General features: G+C 38.6%; 1 protein-coding gene across 1 annotated transcript in view; it reads right to left on the reverse strand.

The window, feature by feature from the left end:
- The window catches only part of SYNE1 (spectrin repeat containing nuclear envelope protein 1), a 387,878-nt gene that overhangs the window by 287,504 nt on the left and 79,653 nt on the right, over positions 1 to 20,721 (reverse strand). The window contains exons 4-10 of the mRNA XM_081094059.1: positions 12,647 to 12,742; positions 8,794 to 8,877; positions 6,310 to 6,330; positions 5,745 to 5,837; positions 4,472 to 4,650; positions 2,423 to 2,619; positions 1,650 to 1,759 (exon numbers count right to left, since the gene is read on the reverse strand). Coding sequence (XP_080950185.1) covers positions 1,650 to 1,759; positions 2,423 to 2,619; positions 4,472 to 4,650; positions 5,745 to 5,837; positions 6,310 to 6,330; positions 8,794 to 8,877; positions 12,647 to 12,742 — 780 coding nt within the window. The remainder of the gene's footprint in view (positions 1 to 1,649; positions 1,760 to 2,422; positions 2,620 to 4,471; positions 4,651 to 5,744; positions 5,838 to 6,309; positions 6,331 to 8,793; positions 8,878 to 12,646; positions 12,743 to 20,721) is intronic.

The raw sequence follows: 20,721 nt of genomic DNA on the forward strand, positions 1-20,721 counted from the left end.
TTATATTCTCAAAAACCCAGAGATCTCCCAAGGGCCCTAAGCACGTGACTGGAGATCTATGCTGGGATTTGCACAGAGTCTGAGCTTTGGCCTCCTGGGATGGTCCCTAGGGACAATTACTCTGCTAGCCATAGGTAAGTTAGTCACTCAGGCGGTCCATGCTTCTGCCCAAATCCTGGCAAGGAACAAAAAAGGTTTCCTGAATCTGTAGTTTTTAAGAAACTACTATAGTTCTATCAAATGCCGGATTAACTTCATCCAAGCAACCAGGGACAGGGTTCTGCCTAATTCTCTTATGAAGTCGCTGATTTCTATTAGTGCAATGCCTTTTCCTGTTTGAAAAGTTTGGGCTATGTTCCCCTGGCCTTTTTCCTCCTCAAACCTGTTTCTGAGTTTATTCTGAAAACCTATTTTATTTTGTTCTTTTGTTTTTGCTGTTGCTCTTCATCGTGTTCTCAAACTGCTCTGAAAACTCTAGATGAGATTTAAGCAATAAAGACGGATTGTTTTTAACACATTTTGAAAATTCCATTTGTTACTTTTTCTGGTGTTGTTTTGCCTTATAATAAATTATCCATAATAAAAAAAAATACTACTTTTAACAAATTAGGAAAACGGTAATATCCATTGTTGTTAAAGCCTGAGAAAACCGATTTTCTGGTGAACTAGCTAAAGTATAAAATGGGATAAACTTTCCTACAAGGGATTTGAAAAGAAAAAAGTTTCAAAAAGCATTAAAAATCTGTTGGTCTTTAGCCTAGGAGGTGCATCTCTAAGACAGAACTATAAAACAATGCTTTATTGAAAAATTGTTCACAGAAGCATTGTTAATATCAGCAAAAAATCAGAAATTTCCAAAAATTAAAATTGAATAAATAAATTACTGTACATATATAAGAAGACCTAGAGAGAATGACATTGAAAAGTTTTCTACAATGAAAAGAAAATTTAAAATTGTATGTATACTGTGATTCTATTTTTGTTAAAATATTATATGTGCCTATAAGTACATAGATAAATGTTTGGATATCACACTAACACATTAAATGCTTTTCTAGAATACATTCTCTGTAGAAGGTCAAACAGAGATAATTTCTTTTTTTTCAAATTTTGTTTTTAATTATTATAATAAGCATATGTCATGTGAGCAGTATGAAAATATGTAAATGTTATTTAAACTATTGAAAGGCTAAAAAATCTAACCATGGTGAATAATTAGAAATTTTGCCCTGTGTGATGTGAACAGTAATTTATATAATAAAGTCTAAAAGTCAAAATTAGTTTTCATTAGATTGAATAGAACAGTGGATTCAAGATCTAGATGCACAAATGATGAGATGGACACGAAATATCTTCCATCCTTAAATTACTAAAACAATGTTTCCCAACACCAATATCTTTCCTCAATTTTAACTTATCAGTGTTACATTCCCAGCACTTAATATTGCCTTTTCTGTCATAGTCAACATACAAATCAGAGAAGTCTTTCCCTCCAATCACCTCCCAAATCGGTGATATCTATTCTTTACTCAGTTGCTCAATATAAATATGCATTACAATTTAACTTTTTGGAAACAGCATGCTTATGTAAACATCTGAGTTACTGTCATTGAGTGCATATCAATACTTAAAGAAAAGCCAATACTTACATCATTCTCTAGCCCATCAGTGCCTGTATTGTGGACGTCAGGATAGTGTTTCAGAAATTGGGCTACATAGGTCATAATAGACTTCTCATCTGGTTTATCCACATCAACGTCTGGAAAAACCAAAACCAAATGAATTTATGTTAATTAGATTATAATGATACAAGCTTTGAAATCTAGCCAATTTACCAAAGATACTATACTAAAGGCAGAAGAAAAACATAATTGATATTTAGAAATATTTTTGGGGGGACAAATGTAGTCTGAATCATACACAGTAGAAATTTTATAATTCATAAAGATGACATTTTAAGAGCTTTTAGAAAAGTAGTACTTGTTTCATTGAAATCTCAACATTAATTGATCAAAACCCTGAGATACTATTTGGCTATTTAGGCATTCTCCTAATTAATAAAATACACAAAATAGGTAAGTTTCAGAATTGCAGTGAGTGGGTAGCATTTAAAACACAGACGTGGCACTGAATAACAAGTGACCATCTAGCTTGCATAACTACATTTGGCCAAATATAGACCCCCCCCCCCCCAAATACAGAGCCACAATATCAAAGTGTCATTTGGAGCGATAGAGTTATAGTGTGTTACAAATTATAGCAGTAAATATTTTTCAAAATGGAAATCAATACAGGGAGATATTATTTCTATTTGTGCTGTTCTCAAATTCTCAGTCCTTTCATGGAGTCGTGAAAATCATGTGTAATTTCCGGGTGTAAAACATACAAGTCTACTGAGTTGGGCAAACGCTATTGAATGTACCTTCAGGATCTAGTAACCTGGGGATCCCCAGCTCCGTTTCAGCAATGGTGAAAGCTTCCTCCAGGTTTTCTCGATTGGACCTTCCTTTCACCCTCTCCAAGTCCACTAGCTCTGGCCGAATAGCGTGGATGACTGAATGAAAGGCAACCCCGTTTCTCCAACTCCGCCCAAAGTCTTTGATTTCTATTCCAGTATGCCTTCATGAGATCAAAAAAATAGAAAGATGTCACCGTTTGAAGAGATAATATTCATTTTTTCTCAAGGCCTCGTGCAGAATCCAATGCTCTTAAGCAATAAATGATACGGGGCTGGCTATGCTAGTTAACTGGTTTTGAGAAAAATTAAGCAAAACAATATTTTACAGGGTAAGAAGTTAAGATGTAGAAATTCTAGTGCCATACTTAAAGATTTTTATATTAGATTTTTTAGTGATAGAGATACTCAATTGAAAGCACATTTTAAAGAAAACTAGTTTAGATTAAAATGTCTAGCAAAATAATGGTAAAATTATAAAAACGTATATAAAAATAACATTTTAAATAATGATAAGCAAATTGTGTTGTACATGCACAGGGTATAATAGACATAATATAATAGACATTAGATGAAATAACATCACTCAGTTCTCTTTTTTTACCCTATGTTCTCAAAATTTCCATGAACTGAAGCAAAAAAACATATCTGATAAACTGATTAGCATCAAAAGTTCATAAATGCCCTTAATTTTTATCTCAGTAAACTTAAGATTTACTTTAAATTATGTTTTAGCAATGTACATTCAGCTTTCATAAAATACACTGTCCTAAAAAGAGCATCATAAGATATAATCACTGGCTTTCTCACAAATATTTAAAAAACAATTTTGTAAGACTTCAGTATTTGTCAAGTAGTCTTGAACCCTGTCCTAGTTCTCTTAAAGTTTCTGTCTTTGGTAGAACATTTATAATTTCTTCAGCTCACATACTGGCCAATATCCACCAAGATTGGGCAGAATGTTCTGTTATCTATTCATTTGTACATTTGCCTCTGGATCCATCTTACTTTTCTATCTATATTTTCCCTTTGCCCACATTTCCTCACTTAAAAACTACATAATTTAGTAACACTAATTATATCTTCTTTATGTTTGTTTTTGTCTTTCCTTATTTTGGCTTTTCAAACACTTTAAAAATAGAACTCCCTGTGTTTAGGGCCTCAATATTTTATAATGGTAAGTGCTTGTTTACAACTATTTTCCGGAAGTGAAGAATAAGATTAAGATTAGATTTAGGCATCCAAAACAAAACAGAAAGTGAGTTCATTTTACATGTCATTTCGGAAAATCATACAAAAGCTCAGCTTCTATGTGAACAGATCTTACCATAAAATATTGCTATGCTCAACTGGAAGCTCTACTGAAATTGCTACAAAAAGATACTTTTTCAAAGTAGTATTTTTCTACCCAGCATTATCACATAAATGTACACACATGTAAATTCACTATACCTAGAAGGAAACAAAACTAGAAGCAAATTATTCAGCCATAAAGCTGAAGTTGACAAAGAAATCCACATTCCAGCTAGAAGATGAAACCAAAGGATAAAATGAATAAATAAAATTGCTAGAAACTTTCAGTAAACAATAACATGTATATTTCAAAATGTGAACCTTAGTTCACATCATTACTAAAGGGAACCCAATAGTCTTACAACGAGATAACCAAGTTTAAATCTTAAATTTATTTGTGTAAAGATTATTTAATAGGAGCAAAAGTCCAAAGCAATGACTATAATAGAATTATCCCGCATGCTACTAATCAAAGTGTAGGGATTAAATGACTTCATCAGACCTAGTGACATAAATGAAGAAGGAACTGGTTTTATCACAGCATTTTCCTAGAGTATTAGTATTTACATTTTAACTCAAGGAGAGAGTGAAGCGAGACCTGAAGCAGAGCCATTCACTCAAACGCCTCTTCAGATTTTGCAGTCATGGGAAGATGCACGCGGTATGCATTGGTAACTCACATTCTTCAAGGCTTTCAAATGTAACCCAACGCCTGGGACTTACTTGGCTGCTGTGTACTGAACCCACTTTAACAAAGCCTTCTTGGCGTTTCCTTGGATCTTGGTGGCCACCTTCCGCTTGCTCGGGGGGCTGGCGGCCTCGGAGCTGACCGTGCTGTCCACGGAGGACGTGCTGCTGGACAGGGACTGCAGCTGCGGCAGGTTGCTGGTCAGCTCCTCGATCTATGTGGGCGGCAAAGGTAGGCGAAGATTTAGGAATTATCTTTGTTCTTCTTTCCTTGGATGTTTCACTTTTCTAATTAAAAATACTTCATCTTAACTCCCTTAACACTGTTGACAAAAGGTAAGTTTTTAAAGGGCAGGATGGATGGATGTCCTACTCCGTGTACTTCTTGCTGTATTTAGAACTACACCTCTGTGTCTTATACACAGTAATAAACACTCTAATCCATGCGAATTAATAAATAAAACCTAATAGTTACCCAAACTCATGGAACGTACAACACCAAAAGGGAAGCCGAATGTGAACTGCAGACTTTGAATGATAATGATGTGTCAATATAGGCTCATTAATTCTCAAAAATATACGGCTCTGGTCAGGATGTCGATTATGGGGTGGCAATGCATGTGTGGGTTTAGGGTTATAGAGGAAATCTCTGTATCTTAGGTTCAATTTTGCTGTAAACATAAAGCTGCTCTAAAAAAAAATGAAGGCTAGACTGGCCAGTGTTGCTCAGTGGTTGAGCATTGGCCTGTGAACCAGGAGGTCACAATTCGATTCCAGGTTAGGGCCCATGCCTGGATGTGGGCTCGATCCCCAGTGTGGGGCGTGCAGGAGGCAGCGAATCAATGATTTTCTCTCATCATTGATGTTTCTATCTCTCTTTCCCTCTCCCTTCCTCTCTGAAATCAATAAAAAATGTATTTTAAGAAATGAAGGCTAGAACTGTTATTCTGGATGGGATGGCAAGTTCATTTCTCTCCTTAGCGTCTAATAGGAGCATAGACCTGCTCCCTTTCAGACAAAGAAAAGCGTTCTGAACTTGCTATAGCAATATTTCATCTTCACTGCATCCTGCCCACTTTTCAGATCGGGCACTTATGCCAGAATTCTTCAGGGAGGTACATGTACAACTCCTTTAGAGAGAAGAGGAGGAAATTCTGCTACCAAAAACCTACGTATGCGTGAAGGTCAGATTTCTGCCAGCTTGAGAATCAACCTCAAAAGTAAGACAAATGACAGCATTATTAAAATGCCCACCATTACTTCCCTCCATGACATTATATCAACTGATAAGGGAGCTATGGCACAATACCTGGAAATAGAGAATAATGGTCCACACCAGTCCCAGAACTATTGAGGGTCGGCCATCAGCAATGTCAGTGGAGTTAATGTTGACTAATTTGATCTGTTTAAAAAGAAACACTGTGCTAGCAATGCACTAGAGATTATAACCCATTTCATTATGCAATGATGCGCACTTTATTAGACATCAGTAAGACTTGGTCATGCCTGTGTAGTGATACACACGAGTAAGTAGGGTGAGCCATAATAAAAGCAACAAACACATGGTTTCAGTGGGAATTTCAGGAGCATTCATTAGGTGCACACAATAAAATTAACCATAAAATGAAATAAAAAACTTTAAATTGAAAAATATGACATCATGCAAGGGATTACCAACAAAATACCAGACAGAAAAAAAATAAAAAGAAAAGGTTATTCATTACATTCAAAACTTGACTGGAACTTAAAAGAAACTGTGATGAATAATTTAAGAAGATGCACTTACTTTGAAGTTTGCTACCAAATAGCATGAAACTTATGTTCTCTTTTACCTATAAAAGTCAGGAGTTAAAAATTCTAAAATTTGTACTAACCGGTGATCCTCTGTACATGGACTGACATGAAAGGCAAAGGGAGAAGATGATATATACAAAAAATAATCTTTGAAAACCAGCATTATTTGTTCAAAGGGAATAAAAATATAGGAAGTAAATTTAGAGCATTATTTGCAGAATACATTTTAAAGACAAATGAAAGCCAAGAAGTAGTAAAGTAGAAAGAGACTGATAGTGTTTAGTTCCCTATTTGGGGCATTGATAATTATAAATTATTCAAGACACATGTCAAAAAAGTTAGTTCCTCAGTCCTAGCAAAATGAATTTTATCTCAGTCAATCACCATAGAATACAATTAGAACTACTTATCCTTTTCATAACTCTAAACAAAGACCAAAATTAATAATAAAGTACTTCTTAAACTTCTAGCTCAATAATTCTCAGCCACAATTTCATTAGCTGTTTTATTAATTGCATCACTGTTTCTGTTTTAGTGATATTAGAAGTAACCTAAGTGCTCTTTCATAGGGGAGTGGTTAAATAAACTCTGGTACATCCAGACCATAGAATACTACGCAGCTGCAAAGATGAAGGAGGAAGCTGTCCATGAACTGAATCGGATGGTTTCCAGGATATGCTGTGAAATTTAAAAAGCAAAGTGTGAGCGTGCATCAAGAGCACACTCCCCTCATGTCAAAAAGAAGGTGGTATATGAAGAAACATCTGCTCATCTGTGCAAAAGAAATACAAGCATGATGAATGAGAAGCTAGTTACCTAGACATGTGAAAGGAAATGCAAGAGAAAGAATGATAATGGAGAAGGAAGGATGAGGAAGGCACTTCTCTAAGTATAACTTTTGCTCTTACTAATAGAATCATAGTAATAATCTCATTCCACCCCTATCCCCCACCCCCAAATTAGTCAACTAGAATGTGTGCATTGGGGGGAGGTTCTGAAAAATGGGATATAACTCTATTTCAATGAGTAACACTAAAAGGGACAGGAAGAATGGAAGCAACCTAAGTAAATTTAGAAGCAGTCTTTGGACTGGATATTGTAATGATAAGGACCAAACGAACTGCACACAAATACTGTTCTCCAGTTAGTCAATCTGTTTCTCACAAGGACATGGGCCAGCAATTCTGAAACTATTTTATGTGCATAATAGGGTTGAAAAATAAGTGAGTATATTGTAGATGACAGCCAGATTCTCATTGTAAGAGAAAGCAGAAACAAACACGCATGAAAACTAGAATAAACCTGTGGTGCTGAGTTGAAATATCAGTTTGAAATAATGGTTTATACACATGTATATAGAAGTATCAGTTTGAAATAATGATTTATACACATGTACATGGGAGAAGTGAGTGAGCGCGTGAGAGAGATATCCCCAGGTTAGTACACATATTTTCTAGATCTGTTTGTTGGGAGGCCTAGGAGCAGTGAAACCTCAGTAGCAATGAGCACACCTACTACTCAAATCTGGGTTTCTAAATGCCCTTTGCTAATAAAAGGACCCAAGCTTCCTTAGAGAAGGACTGGGGCAGGAAAATACAAGATACGCAGGAGCCAGACTGAAGAAGCTTAATGGTCAAAACTTGAACAAACTAATAAATTAAAACTATAGAATAAAATAAATATCCACAAGTTTGTCCTAAAATAAGTAACTAAATAAATAATTAAAGGAAAAAAGAAAATAATTTCTTACATTACAAATGAGGGAAATATAAAATCACCATTAGGCAAACAGGACAGAAATAATTATTGAAGGTAATCAATGCTAAAATTAGTGAGCAAAGTTTAAGAATAAACATAATATTAGCCTGATGTCAATGATCTCCCTTAAGTTCTTTCTCAGTTATAATATAAAGAGAAAATAATAATTTTACCATAAAAGAAACACAGCAAATGTCCTTACCATTGATCAGGATTAACATGACCAGCAATGAGGCCTATCAGTATCCTATATCCACTAATATGATGCGCAGACAAGAATATATCACCTCCTTGGAATTCTTGCAAAATATGCATCACTTCAATATAATCATAAAATTGAAAAGCATTTTTCAAGATAACTGACCCCCCAGTTATCAAAAGTGTCAAAGTTATGAAAGACTAGGAAAGAATGAACAAGTGCCATAGAGTGGAAGGGACAAATGGTCAAATGCAAGGTGTGTGATTCATTGTATCCTGAAGAGAAATAAGACATTGGAGGAAAGCGGATGAAATCAGACTAATGTCTATGCTTTTAGTTCATAGTATCAGACCAACTTGAAGTTCCGTATTTTGATAACTGTACTCTGTAATGTACTATGTATAAGTTGTTAGAGGGAGGTGCATGAAGCATAGACATGAAATCGTTGTACCCCTTTTTGCCACTTTTCTGTAAATCTAAAATTATTTTTACAATAATACTGCATGTGTGTGTATAGATCACATGCAGAGTTTTCACTCTGCAGCCAATATTGAAAACATCTGTATGCCCACGCCTTCTTCAAGTGTGTTGGTTTTGCCTCTCTTACCCTCCTTCCTTCAAGGACCTTCAGCGCGGTGCCAATGTTAGCCACAGCGTGGATCCGCTTCATACGGCGTCCTTGCTCACACGGCTATGAAAAGAGGACAGGAATACATCAAAATGCACACATTCAGGAGATGGCTCAATAAAAGATAAAGAAATAAAAGGAGACTGAAAAGATCTATTTAAGTGTATTTAAACATACTTGGAGAATATTCAAGAACAACCAGCATTACTTAATTTCTATAAAGATGGGCAGGTATAGGAAGGGGCATTATCCACACAGCACCTTAAAAGTTTACTGATATACTCAATAAAGGCCTTTCAGGTTTCTGTATGTCTTAGAGTGGAAATTCACAAAATTCCTATGCTGTCTACTGACACTGTCATCTTATAAAGTAGGAAATCTATATATATGAAACCCTAAGGCGACTGGCTGATCAGCCGATAACTGTGATACACATTGACCACCAGGGGGCAGATGTTTAACACACAGGCATGGAGACATGGAACAAGCTGATGAATCTCAGAAGGAAGGGGGTAGGGGGAAAGGCAGGGATAGATTAGCCAAAGATCTTATATGCATACTAGAGGCCTGGTGCACAGATCTGTACACTGGTGGGGGTCCTTCGGCCTGGCCTACGGGGATTGGGCCAAAACCAGCTCTCCAACATTCCCTGAGAGGTCCTGGATTGCAAGAGGGCACATGCCAGGCCGAGGGACCCAATGGTGTATAAATATGTGCACTGGGCCTCTACTATTTATATGAAAAGTAGCCTTTATGTGAGGGCCTGGGGTATACAGGAAATCTCTGTACTTTTCTTGTAAATTTGTTGTAAATCTGAAACTACTCTAAAAAAAATTAAGTCTTTGCAAAGGTACTCTTGGTAACTCACCATTTTTTTTTTTTTCAGTTATACTGACATGAAAGGTTATTGACAATGTTATAACATTTCTAGATTTAGATGATCTAAATATACAGGCCAAGGTTAAAATGTAGGATTGTGAGAATGAAAATATTATCTACACAAATGTATGTTCTGATTACTTATGTCTGAGTTACTAAAATTATCATGTGCTTTCTATGTACCACAATGCTAATTTTAAAACTCAAAATAATTTAAATAATGTAGATAGGATTAGCCTCCTTTACATTGATAGGAACCAAGTGGATAATTGAGGTGAAGTAATGTCTCCATTATCGCATAGCTGGTAAACTGGTTTTCTTCCCGTGACACCAGACCCTAACTAATCTCCCATTGCAGCTCAAGCCGAGTACCTTTTACTTCCCAATTATAGTGTACTAGGCAAACAATAGTATGATATTCTAAACAAATATTTAAATAGAAAATTTACTTTTTACATTTTTGACTTTTATTTATTCTTTACTTTGGAACCTCTGTTATACATGACATAGTCTTGCCATTGATCCACACATGACCCATTTATTTCCTTGTTTGTTTGTTTGTTTGTTTTTAATCCTCACCCGAGGATATTTTTCCTTTGATCTTTTAGAGAGAGTGGAAGAGGGAGGGAAGGACAGAGAGAAACATTGAAGTGAGAGAAACACATCAATTGGTTGCCTCCTGTGTGTGTCCTGACCAGGGCCCGGCCAGGGAGAACCTGCAAGCAAGGTACGTGCCCTTTGGTCTGCAGGCCAACACTCTATCCACTGAGCCAAACCGGCTAGGGCTAGTTATTTATTTAATTAGTTATTCTTTTATAATGTAAAAAGCACCTACAAACCTGCCAACTGAACAAAGCCAAGTTCCAGAAATTACATATAAAAAGCAATAATGCCATCATTCAGTTCATTCATCTATCTGCCTTCCTACATCCATGGCAACCATCACAATAAATCTAGTCCAATGCCTTTCTTTTATATAAATTCATTTCATATATATGCATTATTAAAAATAATATTTTTTTTAGTTTTTACATTTATATAAAGGTTATCACTGCATTAATCTTTTGAGACTTATTTTTCCACATAATATTTTATTCCTAAGGTTCATCGAAGTCATTGCCTGTCACTGTATTTCATTCATTTTGACAGCTATATTATGTGCCATGTAACTCCTCTCCTTTTGAAGTGACTCTGGGTTATTTTCAGGTTATGTCTGTTTTGACCTATGCTAATGTACAATGGCAGAATTATATTGGCACTTAGAATAGTATACTTCTTAAATACATCCATTTGAATTGTAATAAGGTTTCCTTCAACCTTCTAGGAAACAGCATAATTCAGGAGGATATATACACATGACCAGCTATATGTGACAATCAAGGGAGTATGTATTTCAGCTCAATGCCTCTTACACCCTAACACTTATCCAGGGTATGTAGTTCATGCATACATCTGTATCTTCCAAACTGGCTGTTCATGTGTCTTGTTCGATTTCCCCCAAAGCAGAGCCTGAGGAAAGGACCTGGCTGCCTGTAGTTCATTGGGGAGCTGATCCCAGGAAGCAAGAGTGAGGATTCGTGAAAAGTGAAACAAGGAAGTGGGAAAAGCTAACGAAGGGTGTGCTCTGGAGGGTCCCAGTCGGCAACTGAGCTCGGTTCCCCTGGGGGTCCCACTGGGCACTCTAAGATCTGTAAAATCAGCCTCAGAACCATTCCTCCTGCAAGTGCCCAGCTGGAGCATTTATTCATGAACTCCCACTGCCATTGGTTGAGGGTCCTCTGGGACCGTTAACTCTCCTATACTTGAGGGCTGCCTGGTGCAATCTGTGGCTCTGATGAGCCCGGAGGGCAGAATCCCAGCGATATGCTACCAGTGCTTGAGATCCGATGCTGGTGGGGGGCCTGGTAACGCCCACCACTGTGTGGCTGAAATCAGACATGACCAGAGGTGACATCCAGGCCATGGGAAGCAACTGCTAGGAATCAAACTAGAAAATGACTTACACAACATTACTATCAGTTTGTATGTTTCAATAAACAACCTCTTCCAAAAGCTCTTTTGAGGACTCTCTTCACAACATTAACTAGAAATTTCATGTTCAGGCAAAGCAATTAAAAAACCCCACTAAGTTACCCAAGAAATAATGATTGTGTAGCACCTGCCAAGATGCAATAGATACAGAAAAAGATAAGTACTCCCAATTTTGAACCCTTTGTAGACAACATGATGAAGACCATTTCCTGAGCTCCTTTCTCTAATTATGGTAAACAGCATTTATAATAGCTTATGTTTGCAAACTACTTATTTCTCTATCACTCTGAAATAAAAATAAATATAATCCAGAAAAAGAATATTGTATGATTTGAGTACTGGAGGAAACATGCAGCGCTCACTGTCAGTGTTGTTTTTCACTCTGCCGCTTTCGCTGTGTCTGAAAGCAAATGATCCAGAACGTGCTGTTCCTGTGACAAAGCACTGGTGTTGGAGGGTGGCCACAAGCTTATGAAAAATTGCCGCGGTGATTTCAGCTCACTTTTCAACAAAGGGCTATATAAACACACCGGGATGGACCGACACTCCTTTCCACATGGCAAGCTAACACTCTCTAACAAGTGAGGTAGATGTCTGTGTGCAACCAAGCTGCCTGGGTACCACACGGATGCAAGAGTTAACCATGACAGACTGACTACTGAGGAGGTCTCTGCTCTTAATTCTAAGGCTGCTGCTACTGTCTACACTGTTTTAAACCTACTAAAGGTGTGAGGGAACAACAAAGCGGAGGTATTCCTTGCTCCCAGAAGTGACCAATAGACTAGTGTTTCCTGCATCTTACTGACTACAGGAGAGAAAAACTTTATCTTATGTGGGCAGAGTCCCTTCCACTCCCAACTCCACCGCCGCCAATTCCAGATGGGAAGAATTCGATGAGTCTGGTCACAGAAGAAATTCTTACCAGTTTCTGCCCAGACAGGACTTCCAGGAGAGCAAGCAGCTTAACACCATCCTTCATGTCTTCAAAAAGATCTTCTACCACCAGTGCAGGTTTCCGCTATAAAGTTAAAAAAAGGAATAAATGCAAAACCTGCTTGTCCCTTTCTGTCAGACCTTTGCGACTCATCGTGGTGAAATTTGTAGGGAGATTTCTAAAATACCCAAATGATTTACCTTGGATATGATTGGCAATTACCTTTTGATAGCTGTAAGGAGAAAAACAATCCTTTGGAGACAAACTTAACATTCAAAAACTTCGGGAGATTTGATGCTGGGGCTTCCACAGGCATACAAGCATCTTTCCAGAAAGGGATTTTGGCAAGGTTGGGCGGTGTGGAATAAGGGGAGGGAAAGAGGGCGCTCTCAGTGCGAAAGATGGGAGACATGACAGCAGGGCCCTAAGAGGGGAGCAGGAGGTGCCGCCGCTAAACTGGACCAAACTTCCCTCTTCACTGAGCGAGCATCCTGGTACTTCTGGGTTTGAACCAGGTGCCGGCCTCCAGAGGACACTCTCTCTAGGTGAACTCCTAGCTCAGTGACCTGCAGCGGGAGCCCTGCTAGCACAGGCAAGGACACAGCTTTCACCTCTGGCGGGTCAGCTGGCTGGGTTCTGTTTCACAGCCTGGCAAACCTTCTCTCACTGTGTGGCTTTGAACTCAGAGGATCCTGAGTGCAAGAGCACAGACTAACCAGGGCAAAAGCAAGCCCCACTGGAAAAAGAAATCAACGCCCACTTACAATTCATAGAGGGTCTTATTGTTTATGAAGATCATTAAAATACTTAATATGCTGGGGTTCATCGACCTTGAATTAAGGTCTGTCTGGCTCAGAAGAAAGTAAAGAAGTGATGATGCTCATCAGATTTCTCATAGAATAATGTTTTTTTCTATGTATCACCTGGGGTCAATCTCTATAGTTTTTCTGATTCTGAGTCATGTTAAAGGCCCGATGCTGGATTCCTGACTTTCAATTTTCTCTCTTTAAAAGAAGAGATTTTTATGTAGCCAAATATTTTATTGAAATGTGACTTTTTTCGCTACCCACTGACATGAAGCATTTACATTTCTCTTATGACTGCATGAATTATTCTCTGAATGGTGCAATTCCAATTTTAAACACATTTCTCTCTCTTTATAAATTGAAGGGCTGAATACATTTTGTTCTCATGCTGTGGAATACATGTTCAAAAATAACAGTTTTCATTGGTAATCATTCTCTTTTAAATTCCACTGTTGACACTGCTTATTATTCATGTAGCAAAAAGGTAATAGTGACTTTATATTCTAAGCATACAAATAAAATTATTCAGGATAAAATGAGCCATTGCAATGAAAACTATTCCATGCAATAAGAGTCAAAATTATTGTGTGAGCTATACATAATCATTAGAAAGATGGTCTACTTAACATTGCAAATGTCCATTTGCATCTTAAAATTTAAAAACAGTTGAAAATGAGGAAAAAGTCCATACATATGTCATATATTCAGTGAACAAATAAAAATAAAGTTTTTCACAGCCTGTGTTAACCTGAAAATATATAAAGAAAATTGAAGTGGAGAATTTTCATGAAATAATAAATATGCCAAGACATCTGATCCCCCAAAGCAATACATTGCACCCACACGTCCATTTTGCCTTAAACGTACGCAGGCCTGTGCCACTCTGCAGGACATTTTGTCTGGACCGCATTCCTGTCTGTCCTGCTTCTCCTCTACCGTGCCCGCTGCTTCCTGCCCCGCCAGCTGCTCCTGCCCAGCTCCTGGGAGCGGCCCTCACACCAGCAGTGACCACTGAGCAGTTCCGTAGCCCACTGGCCTTTCTGGCTTCAGCTTTGCTGGTACCATCGTCCCCTTGATCTGCTCCTCCCAAAACCTCTTTGACCAGCTTGCCTGGCATCCAGGCCTCTTTTCCTCCTCTCTCTCTCTCTTTTGTTCCTATCTATGGCCAATCACCAAACTCAATCCCAACTTCTCTGGTCTTTAAGAAGCTGTGCCTGGATGGGCACAACCCTTTAATCCTTCCATAAGTGTTCTCTCCTAAACACTGTTGAGCATATGGTAGGCACTCATTGTGTACTGTAGGCTAACTGAAAGAATGTAATTTTCTCTTACTGAATCTTTATATATATATTATGGGCAAAGAAAAATGGTCTCCGGATTCTAGGCAATCGCAGACTCTCACACAACACAGACCTAGAAGTATCTTGTTTCTGAATTCCTTGGTCACAGTAGGAACTCATTAAACACTTGTTGAAGGAATGAATGAATGAATGAATTTTTCAGTCTGTGCACGGAAAAGAAGAGTAGATGATTTTATTTGAACACAAATACCTAGAATACCTTTACTTTCCTCTTTTTCTTCTTAGCAAATTCCTGGTCAGTTTTCATCACTCAGTTTATATGTAATCTTTTTCAGTTATTCAACTAGAAGTAACTACTTCTTCTGTCCCAAGTATGCTGTTCAGATGACAAGGATCACATTCTTTTATAGTTAGCTATTACAAACCTGTGGCCCCAGTGACTCAGATCACGAGAAGTCGGATTTATCTTTATATACTTAGTACCGGGCACAGTGCTCAGCCAGTAAATATGTAGTTAATGACTAAAACGCACTCAGCAGGGGTATTTACAAATATCTTTTGGAATCTTAGGGAGGAGATAGGCACAAATAAAATCATAATGCCAAAATCTCTCTTTTTGTGGGAAATATGAGTTGTTTCTGAAAAATTTCCCACAGTGTCTTCTTACACAAAAGGAGGTGCAGTCTGAGGGCTATCAACACACAAAATAGAGGCAGAGCAGCATCGAACAGACTGTCAAACGACAGCGGGAAGGCTGGGGAGGGTTGGGGGGGGCGTTAAGAGATCAACAAAGAACTTGTATGCATGCATATAAGCATAACCAATGGACACAAGACACTGGGGGGTAGGGGAGGCTGGGGGAAGGTCAAGGGGGAAAAAAAGAAGGAGACATATGTAATACTCTTTTTAATACCTTAAGCAATAAAACAAAATTTAAAAAAAAACACAGAAATTAGGGAAAATATGTCCATTTAAAATAAAAACGCTTATGCCAATTTAATTAGTAATATATAGGCTTTATATTTTAAGCACACTGAATTACAGGATCTAGCATTATGTAATCAATTCTTTATTTAATACATCAACAAGTAAAAGAGGGAGAAAATAAACCTCTGGCCAACATACTGCAAAGAGTTGGCAAAAGTAAACACTAATGAATGATTATATATATATATATATATATATGATTTCAGGAAGGAAGGGAGAGGGAGACAGAGATATAAACATCAATGATGAGAGAGAATCATTGATTGTCTGCCTCCTGTACTCCCCCTACTGGTGATCAAGCCTTTAACTGGGGCACATGCCCTGACAGGGAATTGAATTGTGACCTCCTGGTTCACAGGTCAACGCTCAACCACCGAGCACATTGGCCCAACTTGTGAATGATCTTTATATTTCTACAAGCACTATCCAATTGCACATAAGTATTGTGTGAAACCAAAACACAAAACAAAAGAAAAACAACTCCTCCATTTATCAAAAATTACATGAGAATAAAAAAGTCCTACTAATGATTGAACAAGCTGAACAAGCTTTGCTATCCCTTTTTGCTTAAAGCATTATTTACAACTAGAGGCTCGGTGCACAAAAATTTGTGCACTTGGGGGTGTTCCTCAGCCCGGCCTGTGTCCTCTCGCAGTCTGAGACCCCTTGGGGGATGTCTACCTGCTGGCGTAGGCCCGCTCCCTGGGGAATTGGGCCTAAGCTGGCTGTCAGACATCCCTCTGGCAGTCCGGGAGCCCTTGGGGGATGTCCATTTGCCAGCGGGAAGCAGGCCTAAGCTGCAGTTGGACATCCTTAGCGCTGCTAAGGAGGCGGGAGAGGCTCCTGCCACCACCTCTGTGCTGGCAGCCATCAGCCTGGCTTGTGGCTGAGCAGAGCTCCCCCTGTGGGAGCGCACTGACCACCAGGGGGCAGCTCCTGCATTGAGCATCTGCCCCGTGGTGGTCAGTATGTGTCATAGTGACCAGTCATTCCCAGTCATTCTGCTGTTAGGGTCAATTTGCATATTACCCTTTTATTATATAGGATAGAGGCTTGGTGCATGGGTGAAGGCCGGCTGGTTTTCCCTGAAGGGTGTCCCGGATCAGGGTGGGGGGTCCCGCTAGGGTGCCTGGCCAGCCTGGGTGAGGGGCTGAGGGCTGTTTGTAGGCTGGCCACAGCCCCGTCAGGGTGGGGGGGGGGTCCCACTGGGGTGCGTGGTCAGCCTAGGTGAAGGGCTGAGGGCCGTTTTCAGGCTGCCCACACCCCCTTCAGGGTGGGGTTCCCTGCTGGGGTGCCTGGCCAGCCTGGGTAAGGGGCTGATGGCCATTTTCAGGTTGGCCACAGCCGTGGGCTGGAAGCAGGTATCTGGGATTTATTTATCTTCTATAATTGATACTTTGTAGCCTTGAGCAGAGCTCAGGGCAGGCAGGGCAGGTGGGGAGCTTGGCTTTCTCCATCGCCGGGGACAACCCAAGCCTCCTGCTTGCTCCAGCTCCATGGCCGCCGCCATCTTAGTTGGGTTAATTTGCATATCTGCTCCTGATTGGCTTGTGGGCGTGGTTGGTTTGTGGGCGTGGCTTGTGGGTGTAGCATAGGTACGGTCAATTTGCATGTTTCTATTTTATTAATTTAGATAACAAATGATCAATAAGAGGAGACCTGTAGTATTGTGGCTGCTCATACTGTTTTGTGTGTGGCAGTGTTATATCATACTTTTTTGTGTGTGTGCAATGTTATAATAGAAAACCTCCCAGCTAACATGTCTCTCCTGTCACATATGTAAGCACTTATGGCGCCAATCTGATTACTGTGGTAGATTCAGGTCACGGTCCTGGAAGCCAAGAGGGAGATTCAGAAAGGAGGACAATTTATTGGAGTCTGACTTAATGGAAAATAAAGATAATGTGGTTTTGTTGTTCACCAATTTGCAGTTTCGGGCACTAGATAGAGATTTATAAGGCACTTTTCAAGAGCACAATTATCTTTTTTTATTATTATTAAGATAAAATTATGAAAAACTTTTTTTGGTAAAGTGTTTGGAAAAATTCTCTTCCTCTTGGCCCTGTCAGTCACATTCAGATACTCTACAGATATTCATGCTGAATCTGAGGTCATTAGGAGAATGGCACCTCCTGACTGGGTGAGGGAGACGGAGATGGGAGAGAAGGAAAGGAGAAAGAGGTACTTGCCTCTGTGGCTTCCCCTTCTAGAAGCTCTCCTCAAACTAGGCTTAAACTCTAGTTCTGGCTCTAAGAGGATTGCCTGGTCTCTAAAAGTCTCTAGCAACTCAGGGAAAATGCACATGCTCTGTACAAGACTATATCTCGGTGTTAACTCCTGATTGGAGCAGATGTTACAGCATTTTTCTCTCTTTTTTCTTCTGTCCCTTTATTGTTGTTATGTAGCCCCTTTAATGACATGTAATGAGATTCACTTCCTTTCTCTTAAGACTTAAAAGAGATCAAATGTTTCTCCTTGAACTTTATGAAATATTTGAATATCCAGGTATAATTTTTACTATTTCCTGCATTTGGGGAAAATATTCTTTAACATGTGTGTGAATAACTTGTGTCACTTTACTAGTCTATAAACACCAATACATATTTAACCCTTCTCATCTATTTTCATATTTTTATTCATCAAAGGATGGCCATGTTTGCCATGTGACATGTTGATTTTATGCCCCTAGAAACAATTATATTAATTAGGGGGGAAGGATTAAGAGAATAATTTTTATGAAAAAGAAATATCAGACATAGATATTAGCTATTTGGCATAAAATTTTTTTTAATTCTCACACTAAAAATATTGTATATGAAATAAAAACTGTTGGCACATAAAGTGAATATGGCTACTATTACAGACTACATTTATAAATTCCAATGTTTACTAGATGTTTCTGTGGCTTAGACATTTATACATTCTAATTTAGTAGATGTTTTGATAGGGACGAAAGAGGGAAGAGAAGGAGAAAGAAGAGTAGGAAAGGATGAATAATATATTGTTAAATACCTCAATGTGCCAAGCACTATTCTGAGGGCTTGTAAAAGTTACTGGTATCTCATTTAATATTCATAACCACTGTGTATGGGAGTATCACCCCCTCTTTAAAAGCAAGGAATCAATCTCAGAGAGGTGAAGCCATTGGCCTAGATCACACCCAAGAAAATGACTAGATTTGAGCCCAGGTTTATTATTCTTTGAGCCACCTTGTTAGGCAGGAAGCTTAGTGTAAAAATGAACATTAAAGTTTTTTTCTGAATAATGCACAAATCTATAAATGTGGTTTTTAAATTTAATATCAATATAAAATAATATTGACTAATGAGCTTAAATGTCTGCCATTCTACTAGACACATTGTTATATTATTACAGTGACAGGACACGGGTTGGAATCAGCACAGGTGAACGACCACAGAGAGAAGCTCGGGAGAAACCACGTGCGAGCTTCCAGAGGGGAGGAGCCTGTGCCCTCCCCGTGGAATTGCGCAGGGCCGTGCTTAATTTCCCATGCTTCCATGCTGACTTCAGCTTCTCCAGCGCCATCTCTTCCCCATCCCTGTTCCCCCCAAAGCAGGTGTTCACCATAAAACACATCATTAAGGCAAACTTATCAAAGAGGAGCAACATGGCCCAAGGCCTCCGGTAGACAAAACACTCTTTTCAGGTGTCATCTTCCAAGTGCTCAGAGGTTAGCTCACAGGAGCAAGTCAAGGCCATTCTTTCAGACATGGCTTTATTTGAAATGTACAGGCTTTGAGCAACCAGGTCTGCTGAGTTAATTCTTTTCTGCCCGGTCAGCATTTCCCTCCATACCCTGATGCACCCAGAATCTTTTTAATAGATCTCATTTCTTGGCATCTAAAGTCAATGGGACAGACTGTGGAATCTCAGAGGGAAGGTGAGGGAGGATGGGTAGGTGGGAAGAGATCAACCAAAGAACTTGTATGCATATATGCATAACCTATGGACTCAGATAATGGGGTGGTGAAGGCCTGGGGTAGGGGATAGGGATAGGCTAGAAGAGGTCAATGGAGGAGAAAAGGGGACCTATGTAATTCTTTCAACAACAAAGATTTAAAAAACTAAAAAAAAAATACATTTCATTCATTTGCAACAAATAAAGAACAACTGACATGTGTGTCTATTTTGTGATTACTGAGTAAGCACTGTTCTGAGTGTCATAATTTACATTGCAGTGCCCACCCACTCCCACTCCATGGATTCAAACAAGTAACCAAGGCTAAATTTATTTTTCATTCATAAGCCTCTGCATTTTTAGGGAAACTTGATGGTATTTGATGTAAGAAGATGTTTTATAATGTTTTGACCAATGAATATTGATAAAGGAAGAAGGTGAAAGAGCTTACTGTAGATGAATAATTAAATACATACACACAACATTCGATAGATAGATAGATAGATAGATAGATAGATAGATAGATAGATAGATAGATAATAGATAGGAGCCATTTTTCATAGACAAGTGTATGCTTAGATATCCAAAATTATAAAAATGTTAGCAGATTAAAATATCTTTATCATTTTTAACTTCGTAATAACAGGGCAACCATATGCACATCAATTAAGGTGAAAGAAGTTTTGGGTGTTAGACTGAAACCAGTAATATAAGAAGAAAGCAAACCTACTTTGAAACATTACTGGCATATCATCACTTTATCAGCAGATCTACACATCTGCTAGAATCTTAGAATCCCTTAGTGACAAATAGCCACTGAGGAAATCAACAGCATGTAAGATTTAGTCTTTGGCCAAGGAGAAGAGAAAATCACCTATCCCATGCCAGGAGCAAGCCAGGTCGTCATTCATCATTAATACTTTTAGTCTCAGAACAAGTGGCAGCCTAGATGCTTTGTCCTTTTGGAGAAGAATCTCTCAAAACCTTGTATTCACAAAAAAATAGCTACAGCATTTTATTCTAAAACACTAAATGCATATCCTGGGGTTT

Source organism: Myotis nattereri (genome assembly GCF_964212035.1).
Source record: "Myotis nattereri genome assembly, chromosome: 6".
NCBI lineage: Eukaryota > Metazoa > Chordata > Mammalia > Chiroptera > Vespertilionidae > Myotis > Myotis nattereri.